The sequence below is a fragment of the Symsagittifera roscoffensis genome, chromosome 1 (assembly GCF_963678635.1).
Source record: "Symsagittifera roscoffensis chromosome 1, txSymRosc1.1, whole genome shotgun sequence".
NCBI classification, from domain to species: Eukaryota; Metazoa; Xenacoelomorpha; order Acoela; family Convolutidae; genus Symsagittifera; species Symsagittifera roscoffensis.
In genome coordinates this window covers 2,920,448-2,935,472 of record NC_087062.1, presented here as the reverse complement: position 1 = coordinate 2,935,472, position 15,025 = coordinate 2,920,448, and the positions used below count along the sequence as shown (strand labels likewise).

The window sequence follows — 15,025 nt, the reverse complement described above, 5'->3', positions numbered from 1 at the left end:
GGCCAAATAGGCAATCTTTAAGCCACCATAACTCTTCGAATAAACAATCAAAGTATCAATCGAACAGCGATGCCAACAGCACCTTTGCCTTCTTCAAACTTACCCGCTTGGCAATCCAAAGTTTTCCGGATTAATATATATATTGTAATCATGGTCTGAATAAAAAAAATCACCTAGGCATTTTAATTCCTCTCTTTCTTCGAAAGGTGGAACAGAAACAGAGGTTGTTTAGACAGATTTTATCAAAGTGCTCTATCAAAGAAGGATCAGACAAATGCACTCAAATTTTACTTGATATGTTTTGGAGAATTATAAATTTAAAAAATCAAAATTTAGTTAAAAAAATCAAAATTCAAAAGAAAAAACAAATCTAAACAGAATTTATCAAACTTGATCATAATTTTTTTAAACCATTCACAAAAGTAAGTCTTGGCCAAACTTCTCTTAAAAAGCATCGCAATCTTTAGTGAACCTAAATCAAACCAGTCAATTTTAACAGAGGGGTGGTGGAAGTTTTTTATCAGCAAAATATAAGTTAAATCAAAGACTTTCGGCTTGCGTTTTCAACGTTGAAAAATAAAATGATTATCTTATAGCCGTAAAGACTTTTATGATGAAAATTGATCAAAGACCTTAACATTTAAGATTCACGACATACTCTTAGCACTGAAAAACTAAAGATGCTTTGAACGCAGGAATATTTTGATGAGAAAAAGCAAATAACTTCAGCTTCGTAAATGATTTTTTTTTCGTTTGAAATCTCGATGCTAACAGAAATGGACAAATTTTAAACTGATCTAAATACCCATACAAAACCATACCCAATTCTAACTATTTGCCTTTTATAAAAACCAATTTCATTATTTCAAAAAAAAACAATCAAAAGGTTAGCTTATAACTAACTTCGACACAATCACCTGAAACTATTATACATTTTCATCAAAAAAAATTTATCTTGAATTTGATTCCTGCCGTAATTTTTCTCAAACAATTTTTCATCCGACTACTTTCGATGTAAATGACAGAGAATTTGTGATCAGGGTGGTTTTATTTTCGCCGGAGCATTTTATGCTTTTTAACTAGCCATTTTTTCGGCAAAATTTTAAAAATCATTCGAAAGGTTTCGTTGTCTTGAGCAGAAACTTATGGAAACATTTTGAAGATAATTTTTTTGTAAAGTTATGTGGGTTTACTGACTGACAATTTACAAAAATTAGCGCGCCATATATTCCGTGCTATTAACGCGATTTCATCCGGCTAAGAAACCGTTCCAAGTTGATTTGAGGCATGCTTTTTATTAATGAATATGTTACTATATATCAAATATGTAGCTTTGCACTTGGAGCAGCGCGTGAGGTGATTGATTTCAAAAGAAAACCAACTTTTTTTGTTTCCTGATTTTCTTTTAAATTAAACACTAATCCATCGAAGTTGAAAAGAAGACCGAAAAAAATTCTAAAAATTATTTTGGTTCAGCTGAGTTAACTTCAGAGATCTCTCGGATTATAAGAAATTTAAACAAGAATGCGAAAAAAATAGAGCGGCAAGTATTGCTTAAACATTTCTTGAAGTCAAAAACGTTTTTTTTTCTTAATTTTCTGGTTTTTGATTTTAATTTTTTTTTTTCAGTTTTTATTTTCCTGCTGTTTTTGTCACATTGTTTTATCTGATAAAAATCAGAAATCAAACAGTTTCAAAATGAAAAAAAAACATTGCTCGGGCACCAAAAACGTGCAAAAAGTATGCCAAAACTAACCCAAAATTAAGTTTGCGCTTCAAATAAAAATCCAAAACTAAGCTTGCATCACATACCCGAATAACTTTTTAACCTGGAAAAGGATCTCAATTGTTTAAGAAAGTTTGATTTGGAAGTTTTATTTTTCTATCATAGAAAACTAAAAACATAAACCATGAAATAATTCTTTAAAAAATGATATAACTGCGGGCTAATCGAATTGAGCAGGAGAAAGAAAGAGTTTTTCAACAGAGTTTATTACATTGCATTATTATCTTTGAGTTGAGGCACTGCTTCGAGATCAGAATCCGATCACCCCTCGTCTGCCGAGCCGACTTCAAGCTACGTCGCTCTTCTCCGACACGTGGTGTCCACCTTGAAGCCGAATCGGATCCTGTTTCGCCGTTCGTTGTTCCTTGCGTCGGTTCAGGGCGCGTTGGCAGGATTTAATATGTTAGTAGATATTTTTCAATTTACATGTGCGCCAACGGCAGAGGCGCCGGGCCGTGGGGGTTCATATGATGCATGTAGTGATGCGCGGCACTCGCCGCGGGGTTTCCGGGTTGTTGTTGTTGCAGATGATGCTGAGGTTGTTGTTGTTGATTTTGTTGTTGTTGCTGCTGCTGTTGTTGTTGCTGTAAATGAGCGGTCAAAAGCTGTCGTTGTTGATCCACGGCGGAGGCATCGGCGCCGGGCGGAAGGTACATCGAGATCATATCTCGCAACTCGGCTCCGGGGTAGTTCATCTTACCCGCTGCTGCGGCCGCCGCTGCCGCTCGTTGCCAGTCGTTCGGCGATGTTTGCTGTTGGTGGGGGTTCGCAGATGTCGGGGAGTTGTGTTCTAACTTCAGAGAAACGGGGGATACTTGCTGAATATGGTGGGGGTGATGAATCGCAGCTGCGGCCGCGTTATTTGAGGCGACGTGTTGATTGTACATTGAACCATACCCTGCGTGAACTGAAACTGGGTTCGAGTAATTCGAAGCGGCTACCTGCGCTGCTGAGACTGCATTCGGGGGTTGCAAGTACAATGAGGCCGCCATCTGGTCGTACCGTGACTGGAAATGATTCGGGTTTCCGAGTCCGTTCGGGGGCGATGGCGGGAGCCCAGGGTGTTGCCCGTATGCGGCGTGCATCGCAAGATGGTCCGGCATCATGTAGTGGGCGGCGGCTGCGTTTGACATATATCCGTTCATATGAGCGTACGGATCGATTCCCTGAGCCACTGTTCTCTGCACCGGGGGAGCGCCGTTCGGTCCTATTATGCTTCCGGGCAACCCGACGTGGCCGAATTTGTCTCGTTTCATCAACGTCTTCGTTTTCCTTCGCGGTCTGTACTTGTAGTCGGGGTGTTCTTTGAGATGAACAGCTCTTAGTCGTTTAGCCTCGTCGATAAAAGGTCTTTTTTCAGCCTCGGTTAAAAGTTTCCATTCGGCCCCGAGTCTTTTGCTGATTTCGGAGTTGTGCATTTTTGGGTTCTCTTGTGCCATTTTTCTTCTCTGCCCTCGTGACCATACCATGAAAGCATTCATCGGTCGTTTCACTCTGTCGTTAGCTGAAGAATTACTTTTTCCATTCCCGCTTTGGGAGTTGTTGTTGTTCGTATTTTGGGTGTTTTGTGGGTTGTTGTTTCCTTGCTGTTGTTGTTGTTGTTGTTGTTGTTGTGAAATGTCATCCACGTTTTCGGGTTCCTCGTCACTCAGTGGGGATCTGAGACCCTGGTCATCTTCTTCGTCATCGTAGCAGTCGTGGTTTGGTTGAACTCCCATTTGACCATGATTGGCCATGACCTGGTTATGGATATGATTATGGCCCTGATGTACTTGCACTGGGTGACCTGCATTCGGTCCATAGTCCATGGACATCATTTTGCGCACTTTTTTCAAGCTTTATACTCAAATAGCTTGAAGCAATAATGTCTGCGTTTAGAATTGGGATTAAACGTTTAGTTATTGCTTTTGATTAACTACTGACCAGATGTGAAAAGCAATTTATCGGGAAAATCAAAAATTGAGAAAAATGACAAGATTTTTCAGTTAGATAAAAGAAAACTGGAAATTAAATTTCAAAGCGAAACGAATAATTCAATTTTGCAATAATTTTGGGATCTTTTTTCTAAGAGTGAAGTAGATTTATGTTTGGATGAGGTGAGAAATAGTTTTTTGAATTTGTAGGCACTTGCTCCGATGTTATTTGCGAAGGGGATTAGCCAATAGGAAGCGAGCATGGGAAGTAAAAAGTGTCTGTGAATTGATATTTAATGGGAGCGGAATCAATAAAAGACTGAAATGAGAGGAAGCACTCTTGAATGTTCCCCTCAAAAAAGATTTCTATTGGTGGTAGCTCTGTATCGATATTTTTTCCTCTATTTCAAATATTTGGCATACAATAATAAAATAATTGAGCAGGGAATTGAGCAAAATAAAGAAAGTATTAATTTATAGGAATCGAAAAAGTAGTCCCTAATATTTTTTGTTCTCGAAACAAAGGATCGCAGAAAATAAAAGATGACGATGGTATTCAATTCTTCCAATTTGATTCTTTTCTAAGGAAATATCTTTTTATTGTTTTTTTCGATGATTGTTCTTAATTTTTTTGCACGGTTAAACAAAAAAATGAAAAGGGGCACTTAATAATTGAGGCGAGAAATTCTATTGAGCGAATGTAATTTACACGGTTTTTAGAAAAAAGGGGCCAACCAAATATATGCTTGGTTGACTATAAACAGAACAGCAATTAATTGATTATTGAACAGTAATCACCAACTGACTAATTAACTGATTTACATATATTCTTTAACCGCTTAGTTTCGTTTTATACTTGGTTAAACGCTAAACAAAAATATTCATACCATATAGTCAAACATCACAAATCATATATAGTACCACTATCAACTCATAAAACAACCAAAAATCATTTTTTCGGTAATATGCAAAAAATACGTTAATAAATATGAGATTAAACTTGTAATTGTTGTAGTATGTTATATTATTAAAAACTATTATGGTGTAAAAATTATTGAATTATTTTTCGATTTTTCGATCATGTGCTTATCAAAAAATTACAAAACTTGTGATGTCAACAAGCATAAAAGTCGGTGAACTCTTCAAGATAAGTTTATGATGATTGATTTACAAGAGATATTGAAAAATAGTGAAAAACACATTTACCACCAAATGAACTTTTAGCTGTTATTATACCTGTTGAAAAAAAACAAAAGCTCAAAAATTACAAACATCTTACCAAAATATTAACGAAAGTAAGTTGTGATAAACTACCCTTCAACAACGATAAATTCGATGCCTTTTTGTAGTAACATAATTGAAATTCATGCAAAACCAACGAAAATATTATCATGATATTGTTTGAAAGTTTTTGTTTTGATGCATTTCGAGATCGAAAAGCAGCTTGAGCTTAAAACATGGAGCATAGGTATTTTTTGAGTATCAAAGCAAAGCTGTAACTCAAAAACATGACAGCATGTGAAAAATCATCTCTTTTCAACGTGTAGTGTCATCTATAATACCGAACCGATCATGTAATATAATTAAACCAACACTTTTCTACGATTTTTCTATCAAAGTTTTCGTCATTTTTTGCCAAATTTAAATTGCTTTGATATTTTAAAATAAAAGCTGTGATAGATTATAACCAAAATTTTACAATATTCAAGTCTAGTTTTGCGTTTTTTCATCTAGTTAACTCTAACGGAATCTCTTTAACAACCCACCACTCTTGCAAAGGGGGGGGGGGCGATTCGTTGCTAGGTACCAAAGGGGGTAATAGTTAAAGATACCCCGGAATAGTTTAAGGATCCCCCGCCCCTAGAGTATCTTGTAACAAATTGCCACCCCTACAAGGAAATAATTCAATGGGTAAGCATATATGTGAATTTTGTACCCATAGTAACGATTATCCCCGAGGAGATCCCTTCAACCGTTACTCAATGTTGCACTCTTGCCCCCCCCCCCAATGGTTTATTATCTTCCTCCCCCTCCCTTTAGATTCTTATAGGTCTCAAACCAGCTACTGGCCGACGCAGAATCAATTTTCGAAGTCCCATTTGTTTTGCCCAACCTCTGACGTTTTTTGCATATTTCACAACATCAGCATTATTACGTGCAGAAAAATTTTAGACGAGGAGTGCTGTAGCTCGGTCGAAACTCCAGAATGGCCATATTTAACATAATTGCTGTCCAACAAATCAGACGAGAGCTGTTGAAGCTGTTAAGACGACAACCAGCTTTTAAGACCAACTTTAAGACGACGCCACACACAAGTTCTCCAATTGCGTTTTGGAGCAAAATAACTCGCTCAAATTCGAACAGTTCATTTACATGTTTTAACTTTCATATGTCGTCTTAATGGCATGTCTTCTGAATGTCATGTCGCCTAAATGTCTTTTCGTCTTAGGTACCTCTAGCACCAATAAATTTTAAATTTGGTATGCTTAAAAAAATGCAGACAATTTTTGGGAAAATATTGGGTTTTGGCTACCAGAAGTGGGGAAAGCGAAAAGTCATCATCCAGCCCCCACACCTTCGCCACGGTAACAATTATCACGATTCCCGCTCACAGCTTTCAGAGCAAACTTTAACTTAAACAAACTTTCCCCCAATTTCGCCACAAGATTAGCTCAGCAAACCACTCTGCAAACATCTATAGGTACATGGTTCTTATAGTACATCGAATCTCTCAGGTCATAAACCATATAACTAGCGGTTATTATTATATAACTCATACATAACCAAAAATACCTGGTTCCTACGCTATGTTTTGATTTGTTCCTAATCAACTTTGATTTGACTAAGACAAAAGTCAAAAATGCTCGAAAGTTGCGAAATCAACAAGCTATATTAGTGTTAGGAAAACAACATTGGAGAATACGGATGCTAATTACGGACTTATTAGGCGCAATTATTTTGTCAAATTGGCTGTTATCTAGAGCTGGCATCGATTTTGATTTGTCATAGACTAAATCTCAATTCCAGAACTCCGGCTCTGCTAAAAAATCTCTAGCTAGTAGATGGAGCAGAGTAATTTAGGAAGTCGCGACGCCTAATTGGAAAGAGCTAAGAGCAATCCCAAGCTTAGCGCTAATTAACTTAATCACTCTGCAAATAACTTAGTTAACGATGATCGGGTCTGAAAATTGATCGTATTCCGCTTATACAAACAAAACAGGTAATAAAGATTCCAAGATTTTGGGTTGACTTTAACTATTTGTCGAGATGACAACAATTCGTCAAAAGATGCTCGAATCGACAGATAAAATTTGAAAGCTGGCGTGCATCGAGATGTTCTTTTCTTATAGATAGCGAATATGGTATAGAAAGTATGGAGGGGGGGGGGGGGGGTTGGAGTGGTTTGGGTTGTAGTAAGTTTGGGAGAAATTATGAAAATTAATTTCTTCTGACGACGCCACACACAAGTTCTCCAATTGCGTTTTGGAGCAATATAACTCGCTCAAATTCTAACAGTTCAATTTACATGTTTTAACTTTCATATGTCGTCTTAATGTCCTGTCGTTTTAATGTCATGTCGCCTAAATGTCTTGTCGTCTTAGGTACCTCTAGCACCAATAAATTTTAAATTTGGTATGCTTTAAAAAAATGCAGACAATTTTTGGGAAAATATTGGGTTGTGGCTACCAGAAGTGGGGAAAGCGAAAAGTCATCATCCAGCCCCCACACCTTCGCCACGGTAACAATTATAACGATTCCCGCTCACAGCATTAGAGCAAATTTTAACATAAACAAATTTTCCCCCAATTTCGCTACAAGCAGATTAGCTCACCTATTTAACATCTTCAAAATCAATTTAGTATGAGATTACATTAAGTTCCGTACGTTTTCGTTTCCGGGAAACATTTTGAAAAACAGTCCCTCAACTCGCGGAAAAACTCAAAACAGCTTTTGCATTTAGCTACGAATAAAAGCAAATATACACAGACGATAGTTGCTGCAATCAATTCAATGGATTATTTGTTAAAACAAATAGAAACTCACCTAAAAAGCTCTTTGATGCCTTCTGGTTCCGAGTCATCGGCAACTTTAAAGGAAATTGTACCACTTTTGTTCAGTTGCGTCTCTTGGATCCAAAATTGAAGTATCCTACATTCTCCAAGAATAAATAAACTCCACCATTGACGTTTAATACAATGTCAGATCGACTAAAATATCCCATAATTTCGAATGTATTGAGTTCTGGCAGCCGAGTTCAAGTTCAATCATCTTAGGCATCTTGTCAAGTAACAATTAATTTTATAACAATTAACAGTCTAGTTGTCAAAAAAAATTGTTAATTTAACTGGAAGCAAGAAAGAGGAATAGCGCGAACTGATGTAAGAATACCGTTTGGATACCACTGACGTGACGTAATAATAGAATGATTGTGATATTCGTAATTGTGAGTAAGATCGTATTTCTATCAATGAGAATCAGAAATCCGGTGCTGAGGTGAGTTTTGTTACCTCCTATTTGGTTAATGTCCACTGACAAGGAAAATTTACTCTCCTCCCCCCCCCCCCCCCCACCACCTCCCACCTCCCCCGAATATTTTATTGACCATATGTTGTAATTTGAGCATAATGACGTCAGAATAACCCAGACAGTCTCATGACCTCGGAAGCTTGATACAACTCTAGACCATAGCGAATAGGCCATAATCAGTTATGGTAAAGGTCATACCGTTAAAGTCGCAAGTGTCTCTCTCAGTTTGTGGCCATAGTAGTTATGGTGTTACGGTAATGTTGCGTAGCGTAGAGCACTATTGTTTTGTGAGGTGTGCAACTCAAACGCGGAGTAAGTTGCGATTGAAAAATGATTTGGAGATTGAGGCTGAAATGTGAAGGTTGGACTACACACACGGCACGTATAAGACTGGTAAGACCATCAAGAGATTCAGGAGATTGTGTGAACAAAGCACACATTACACGGGTCTATTGTTTTGTATGAATAAAATTCAGCAATACATCAGTGGCGAAGAATACATCGCATTCAACTATCATCTCAATGGAGGAACAATACGGACCATCCGTGAGTTAGCTCGCATAAAGAGATCCTTTATGTTGCAAGTACCAATTTGATTCCTGTTCTTTTATTCAAATCAAATCTCCTGTCTCAATCCATCATTATGCAATAGAAGAAGCACAGCAGCAGCAGCAGCAGCAGCAGCACAGCCTTTCATTCTCTGAAAACACCATTCAAAAACACAGTCGCCGCTCAATAAGGTCTAACAAGAGCCATAGCACATAAAACAGGGCTCTTTTCAGAGTTCTTTTCAGTCTTCCCGCTGCACGGAACAAAAGCCAAAGCAGTCAGCTTTTTAAGAAATCTTGAATAAAGCGAGCGCCACACAAAACAAAAACCACAGAGCTCAGCAAAAATCTCCTTATTCTCCTCAAAAACCTCATTGTGGATAAGAAAGACTGTATAAAAAGATAGTCATTATAATCGAAACATCATTTGTGTTATTACATATTCAGTGTCTGAGCTGAACAATCGAATCTTCACTCTTTTTTTTCTTCATTACTCCATGATTTATATAAGTACACGACTTCGTTCAAAAACGCCATAAATACAAATCAGTCATCTACTAGCTGGTCTGTTAAATGTCTCTTGAACAATCGCGAAATCCTTTCTTTGAATCAGAAATCTATTCTGCACCAGTTATTTTGTTCGACCCGTCTGCTCTGAAACGGCTGAACAAAGAATTGAAGAGATCTGAAACAACGGAAAACATTTTGTATACTTTTTGGATTTGGTCATTTAGTTCGCGCTATGAAAAGACCCTTTTTTAAAATCATTGTACTTTTATTTCAGAATGTATCGAGGAAAATTTCAATATAAGGGTAATGAGAATGAGTACAGAAGAATTATGTTGAGAAAAAACACGTCAGCCTACTAAAATGCGGAATTTATCTTTTAGGTTTAATTTTTAAATTTGGAACAACTTCAAAATCGGGTTCAATTATAAATAGTAGCAGAATTGAAGGGGGAGGGCCTTTGGGTTTTGACATTCTGCCTACCCAAAAGGTACCATCTTTTTGACATTAATTTATGACAGGAGGAATTTTTGGAGACCCTAAAATTTTTCTATGGACACCTTAGGCGCCAATACACTTTATTTTGAGGGAGAGCTTGAGCCTAAAAAACGCTTATTTTTGGCCATAACCTTCCAAAAGGCTCAAAATGTCGTCGTAGTGTCGAAATATTGCCCTCATAGTCTTTTGGGAGAGCTCACTTCAGTTTCTTTTTCATGCTCATGAAAAATGTTAAATGAAAATAAAATGTTGAAGTTTATTTAAGAATGGCTGGCTGCTGCACAAATAAAACAGAATGTTCCGAACACGCTAAAAAAAACGATTAAAAAAATGAGCAATTTCGAAATTTTTTTTAAAAACTTTTTGTAATTTTTTTGAATTTATTGAGATGAAGGTTGGTACATGAGAGATTTAAAAGATTTTCAAATTGTTTCGTATAATTCTACTAAAAGTTTTACAACACTCTCACTAGAATGAGCGTAACAAGTTACTTAATTTTAATGAGGAAAAATGGCTCCGTTTTATCCACTCTTTCTTTTTTGCTCTAAAAGTAGAAGTTTTCAGTTTTGGAGATGTCGATTCTTGCTTGACTTTAATTCCATCTGGAGTTTATTTGCAGTATCCGGTTTTGAGAGTCTTGCTTGCACCCGAATCGGAAAATTTACCTCAACGGCGTGATGAGAACAAAAACTGCATGAACACAAAACGCGGACAGTAGTTTTTGAGCTAGGAGAGAAATAATTGGGGCAATTTCAAATTTAACGCACATCAAATATTCAGGCCCCAAAAAGTTCAGCAGCCGTGTAGAGCAAATTCTGCTGCTTCATAGAAAAAATTTTCTAATTTTTTCTGCTCTATGGAAATTCTCTTTTGAGAAAAATTAACAAATTCTGCCGTATGACTGAAATTCTGCTCTATCGGATCTCCTGCTCAATAAATATTGTGCTCTATAAGCGGAATTAAAAACAATCAATAATTTAAAAAAAAAACAGCCTAATTTGTAAAAAAAAAAAACTGAAATTTTTCAAAATGCACTCAACTTATTTTAGGTAAGACTTTTTTTATATGCGTATAACAAATCGCAAGTCGTTTGAATTTGACTAGAGTTTTTGGCAATTTTGATTTGCTATAAAAGTTTTGGACCAATTGAGCATTATCGCACTCGCCCGTAATAACCAATTTCGGTCTCCTCCTTGAGATTTCCCTCAGTTTGAGTAGGGAAAAAGATGTTATAAAATCCAGATATTGAATTAGATATGATAAATATATAGATAGGATAAAGTAACGAATAAATGATTATCGAATCCAGAATTGAATGTATAGTTTTAAAGGTATAATGTTTTCTGACTTGAATTCACACTTAAGGCTCTCGCGAGTGACCGCTTCCAAAACTCAAGTGACAAACGAATTGGCTGGTGAGATTTGTCCTTGAATCAATTTACTGCACTATAAGTAAATAAATAAGATATAGTTAGATAAGACAATACATAAGTAAATAGAATATAATGAGGTACCGAAGGTCGCCTCATGACACTTCCCCCTCTAGAAAAAAATTTATCTTAGTATAAATTTTGGATCAGGCAGGAAGATGAGAGAAAATAAGCACCGGAATGGGTCAGAGATAACCTAGTCAATAGGCTAGTATGGCAGAGTTTACAAAGTTTTTAAAGTTTATCATGCTCTTCCGTTCTCGTTTTCTTAAACGGAGTAGTTTGCTCCTTAGTCCTAGGAAACGGCACTTTCCGAACAATGGGGGTGAATGGCGTAGTAACTTGGCTGGCGAGTGGCGTAGCAGTTTGATCAGCGTTGTGTCGTTGTGACGAAAACTCCGCAGGGTCCGATTCAGTTACACTCTTAACTGAATGGCGAAGAGGATCTCCGTAAAACCTCGTTGGTTTCTTAGACCGATTAGATGACCGAAACTCGCTTGAAGATTGAGAGGTATGATTGTCAACCTCCGTGTTGCCAGTATTTGCAGAATCCTCTGTCGCAGTCTGAGGGACCTTGTCTGAAGTCTGCTGCAGATCCTGGGGTGGTGTTACCGCCCCTGAAGTAGATGTTAAGCCAGGGTGAGTTGAAGGATCGACAATCGGAGTGGTTGAAGTAGCGATCACGGGAGCCAATCCTTGAGGCGTTGAAACCGGTGCCTCCACTAATTCGAGCTGGGGGCCAGTGATCAATGAGTCCTCGCTCGACGACTCTGCTGTTAAGTCAATCACCTTACCCTTTGAAGGTTCAATTGACTGCCTTGTAGCTGAAGTGGTAGCTGGTTGAGATTGAGGCCGAGGAGCAATTCGTCGTTGCAAACGTTCTCCCACTGTGCCAGGCGTAGCTGAAATCTTAGGGAGATTAAAATTATGTCTTAGGCTTATGTGATTTTTCCGATAAACTTTTCCTTTGTCGGTAATGTAAGTATGATCCGTAACACGAGTAATCTTGATTTTTGCTAATTTGAACAGAGGCTTTCCCGAATTTCGATCAAGGACTTTCCGAAAGATTTTGACTCTTAGAGGATCTTGTAAAACTAATTTTTCTAATTTACGTGTTTTTGAGAGTCTTTTAGGCCTCGAAGAGGACGACACGTTCAATCTCTGTGAATGCGAGAGTGCTGGAGCTGACGTATCACGGGCGTTGTCGTAGAAGCGTAGGGTTCCCTTTGTGATCCCTGTCTTGAGCGAGTTTGCAAGGTCGCTATTACGAGCCGCCAATTCACGGAGAAGATTCTGGCCTTGCTGTGGGGGCACATTTCGTTTCCACTGCTTCCAGGTGTTAGCTGCTTTTGCAAGGTTCTCCAGGGCTTTATACGGTTGACTATCCGCGATACGCTCACCCACGCCAAAGAGTGGCTTGAACTTAAGTGGGATTTCTGGGCTGTGTGAGGATCCTCTGGGTACCACTTTAGCCCTATCGCGGCTGTAATCCTGGCTTGACCGTTGCTCCGGAATTAGGAGGTTCCTTTCAAGTCCTTGCGCTGAAGTAGGGGAATGAACAACATTATCACGTGCTAATGAAAACTCAGTATTAGGTTTCCTCCCAAAGTGTAACTCAAACGGAGATACTTTTAACGTAGAATGCTTAGTTTTTCGAATATCGTCGATAATTTGTTGTAAAGTTGACTTCAGATTAGTAAAATTAGGATCTAAATTTTCTGTTCCTAACTTCCGTTTTATGGTCTGGATCGATCTCTCCACCAGCCCACAACTCCGATGATCCCCCACCGCTGTGAGGATGTGTTTAATACCTCTCATTTTGCAAAATTCTTTAACGACGTCAGAATGAAAACCAGATCCGTGATCCGTCCTAATGCTTTCTGGTATGCCATGATTACGAATATATGATCGCAAAAATTTGACTATTTTTTTCGCACTGGTTGATTTAGTTAACATCACCGAGGGAAATTTAGAAAAACGATCTATAGCGACTAAAATGTAGATTTTCCCCTTCTTATCATCTACCAACGGACCCGCGAAATCAAGTTGCAATTCTTGATTCGGGGCTGACAAAGTTGGTAACGGCTTAGCTGAGTTATAGGTCGCAGAAGTTTTGATGTTCTTACCAAAAAGAGTACACTCCGGGCACTTTTCGCAAACGTTGACAATTTGGCGGTTAAGAAATGGCCACCAAATATATTCCGATGCGTCCATCATGGCTGCTTGGCCTGGGTGCGATCGATGCAGTCGGGTCAGGATAGCACTACGTAACTGTTCGGGAATGGCTAGTTTGTTGTCTATCAGTATACAGTTGTTTACTACCGCCGCTTTTGTCCAGAATTGGGCCATGTAGGTCCCCAGTTTGTTAAAGGATTGTACATCCTTATTAATTATTGCAGTCCTCATCGGTCCGAGGAACGGGTCTTCCCCTGTCAGTTCTCCCAGCAGATCCACATCAAATAGTCCTGGCAATCCGACCACCTTCTTCTTGTCCTGAGTAACTAGCGGTTTGTGGTTGTTGATAGCATTAATCCCCATTCGAAGTACATTTCCTCTTCTGGCCCGCCTTGTCAACCGCTGCCTCCGACACTTATCCAGGAACTGAGTGAGGGCCTTTTGCGTAGTCTGTCCTCTAGTGACCACGAATCGTTCTCGAGAATGTCTCAGTCGGGCAATGTTCCGGGAACGTATTTGATCAATACGGCTCGGGCGATCCAGAGGGCGAATTGTAGACATCTTAGGTCTTATTTGACTGGAGGTGCGAAAGTTAGGGGAACTTGTAGAAAAGTTCTCGACAAAATTAAGGAGATTTGTTTGTTCAACCGTAGTATTTACAAAGTCAACAGTATTAGTAGAGTTATTTAGAGTAGAGTTAAGAGTAGTATTTTGAGAGAGATTATTTGAAGTATCCATATCGTAACTGATTTCTAAGTTGTAAGGTCGGGGACAATGAGTTTGAGCCAAAACTTTTGGTTTAGCGTATCTCATTTGCATACTGTGCTGTGATTGGTCGAGAGTACCAGAGCATGAAACGTCGACCTCTCGCGGCGATGTTAAATGCTCACGTTTTTGCATACGAGAATATGATTGGCTGGTTGACTGAGAGCATGAACTGACGCCCTCTAGTGGCGAGAAGTAACGATGATTAATTTGCATATCCTTTTGGGATTGGTTGACAGATTGAGTACAGTTTGTGACGCCCTCGTGCGGCGACGAACTGAACTGTTTAAAACAGTATGATTGGTCAGATGAATCGAACGTTGATTGGTCTGTTGTATGAGTTAAGAGGTAGCTAATGTTGCCTCCAATTTCACCAAGCGATCTGATTGGTCGGAACTCGTTATACTGTGAAATATGCCCCACCGGCACTATTTGAGGTTTAGACCGAGTACTAATCGAATTTAAAGCATTATGAAAAGCTTGAATAGATTTAATGACGAATAATTCGTCATGCGACGATGGCAACGGTGCTTCAAAAGTCGGGTATCTAGACAAATAGTCGACGATGCCTAGAGAAGAACCGGGTATATGTTCAATGTGATAATCGAACGGAATGAGGCGGTCCGCCCAGCGAGAGAGTCGTGACTGATAAGATTTTTTTACCATACGTTTCATTGAGGGCGGAAATGATGGCCTTATGATCGGTCAGAATAACAAATCGTGTACCAAGTAAAAAGGTACGGAAATGCTCGCACGACCATACAATAGCCAGAAGCTCTAACTCATTGGTACTATACTTGATTTCCGCGGAGTTTAGAAACCTAGAAGCAAACGCAATCGGGGCCCAAACATTTGGCTCGACTTCTTGTTCCAAAC

The 15,025-nt window shown here is 38.7% G+C and overlaps 1 protein-coding gene and 1 long non-coding RNA gene across 2 annotated transcripts in view; both read right to left on the bottom strand.

The window, feature by feature from the left end:
- Positions 1–1,878: 1,878 nt before the first annotated feature.
- LOC134856981 (transcription factor Sox-3-like) lies at positions 1,879–4,565 on the bottom strand. The gene has a single exon (XM_063873297.1). It carries the CDS (start codon positions 3,601–3,603, stop codon positions 2,209–2,211), a length of 1,395 nt encoding a protein of 464 aa, XP_063729367.1. The 5' UTR covers positions 3,604–4,565; the 3' UTR covers positions 1,879–2,208.
- A 4,604-nt stretch (positions 4,566–9,169) lies between these two features.
- Positions 9,170–15,025, bottom strand: part of LOC134856995 (uncharacterized) — a 60,856-nt gene continuing 55,000 nt past the window's right edge. Inside the window, exon 2 of the long non-coding RNA XR_010164871.1 lies at positions 9,170–9,459. This is a non-coding gene — a long non-coding RNA (uncharacterized LOC134856995). The remainder of the gene's footprint in view (positions 9,460–15,025) is intronic.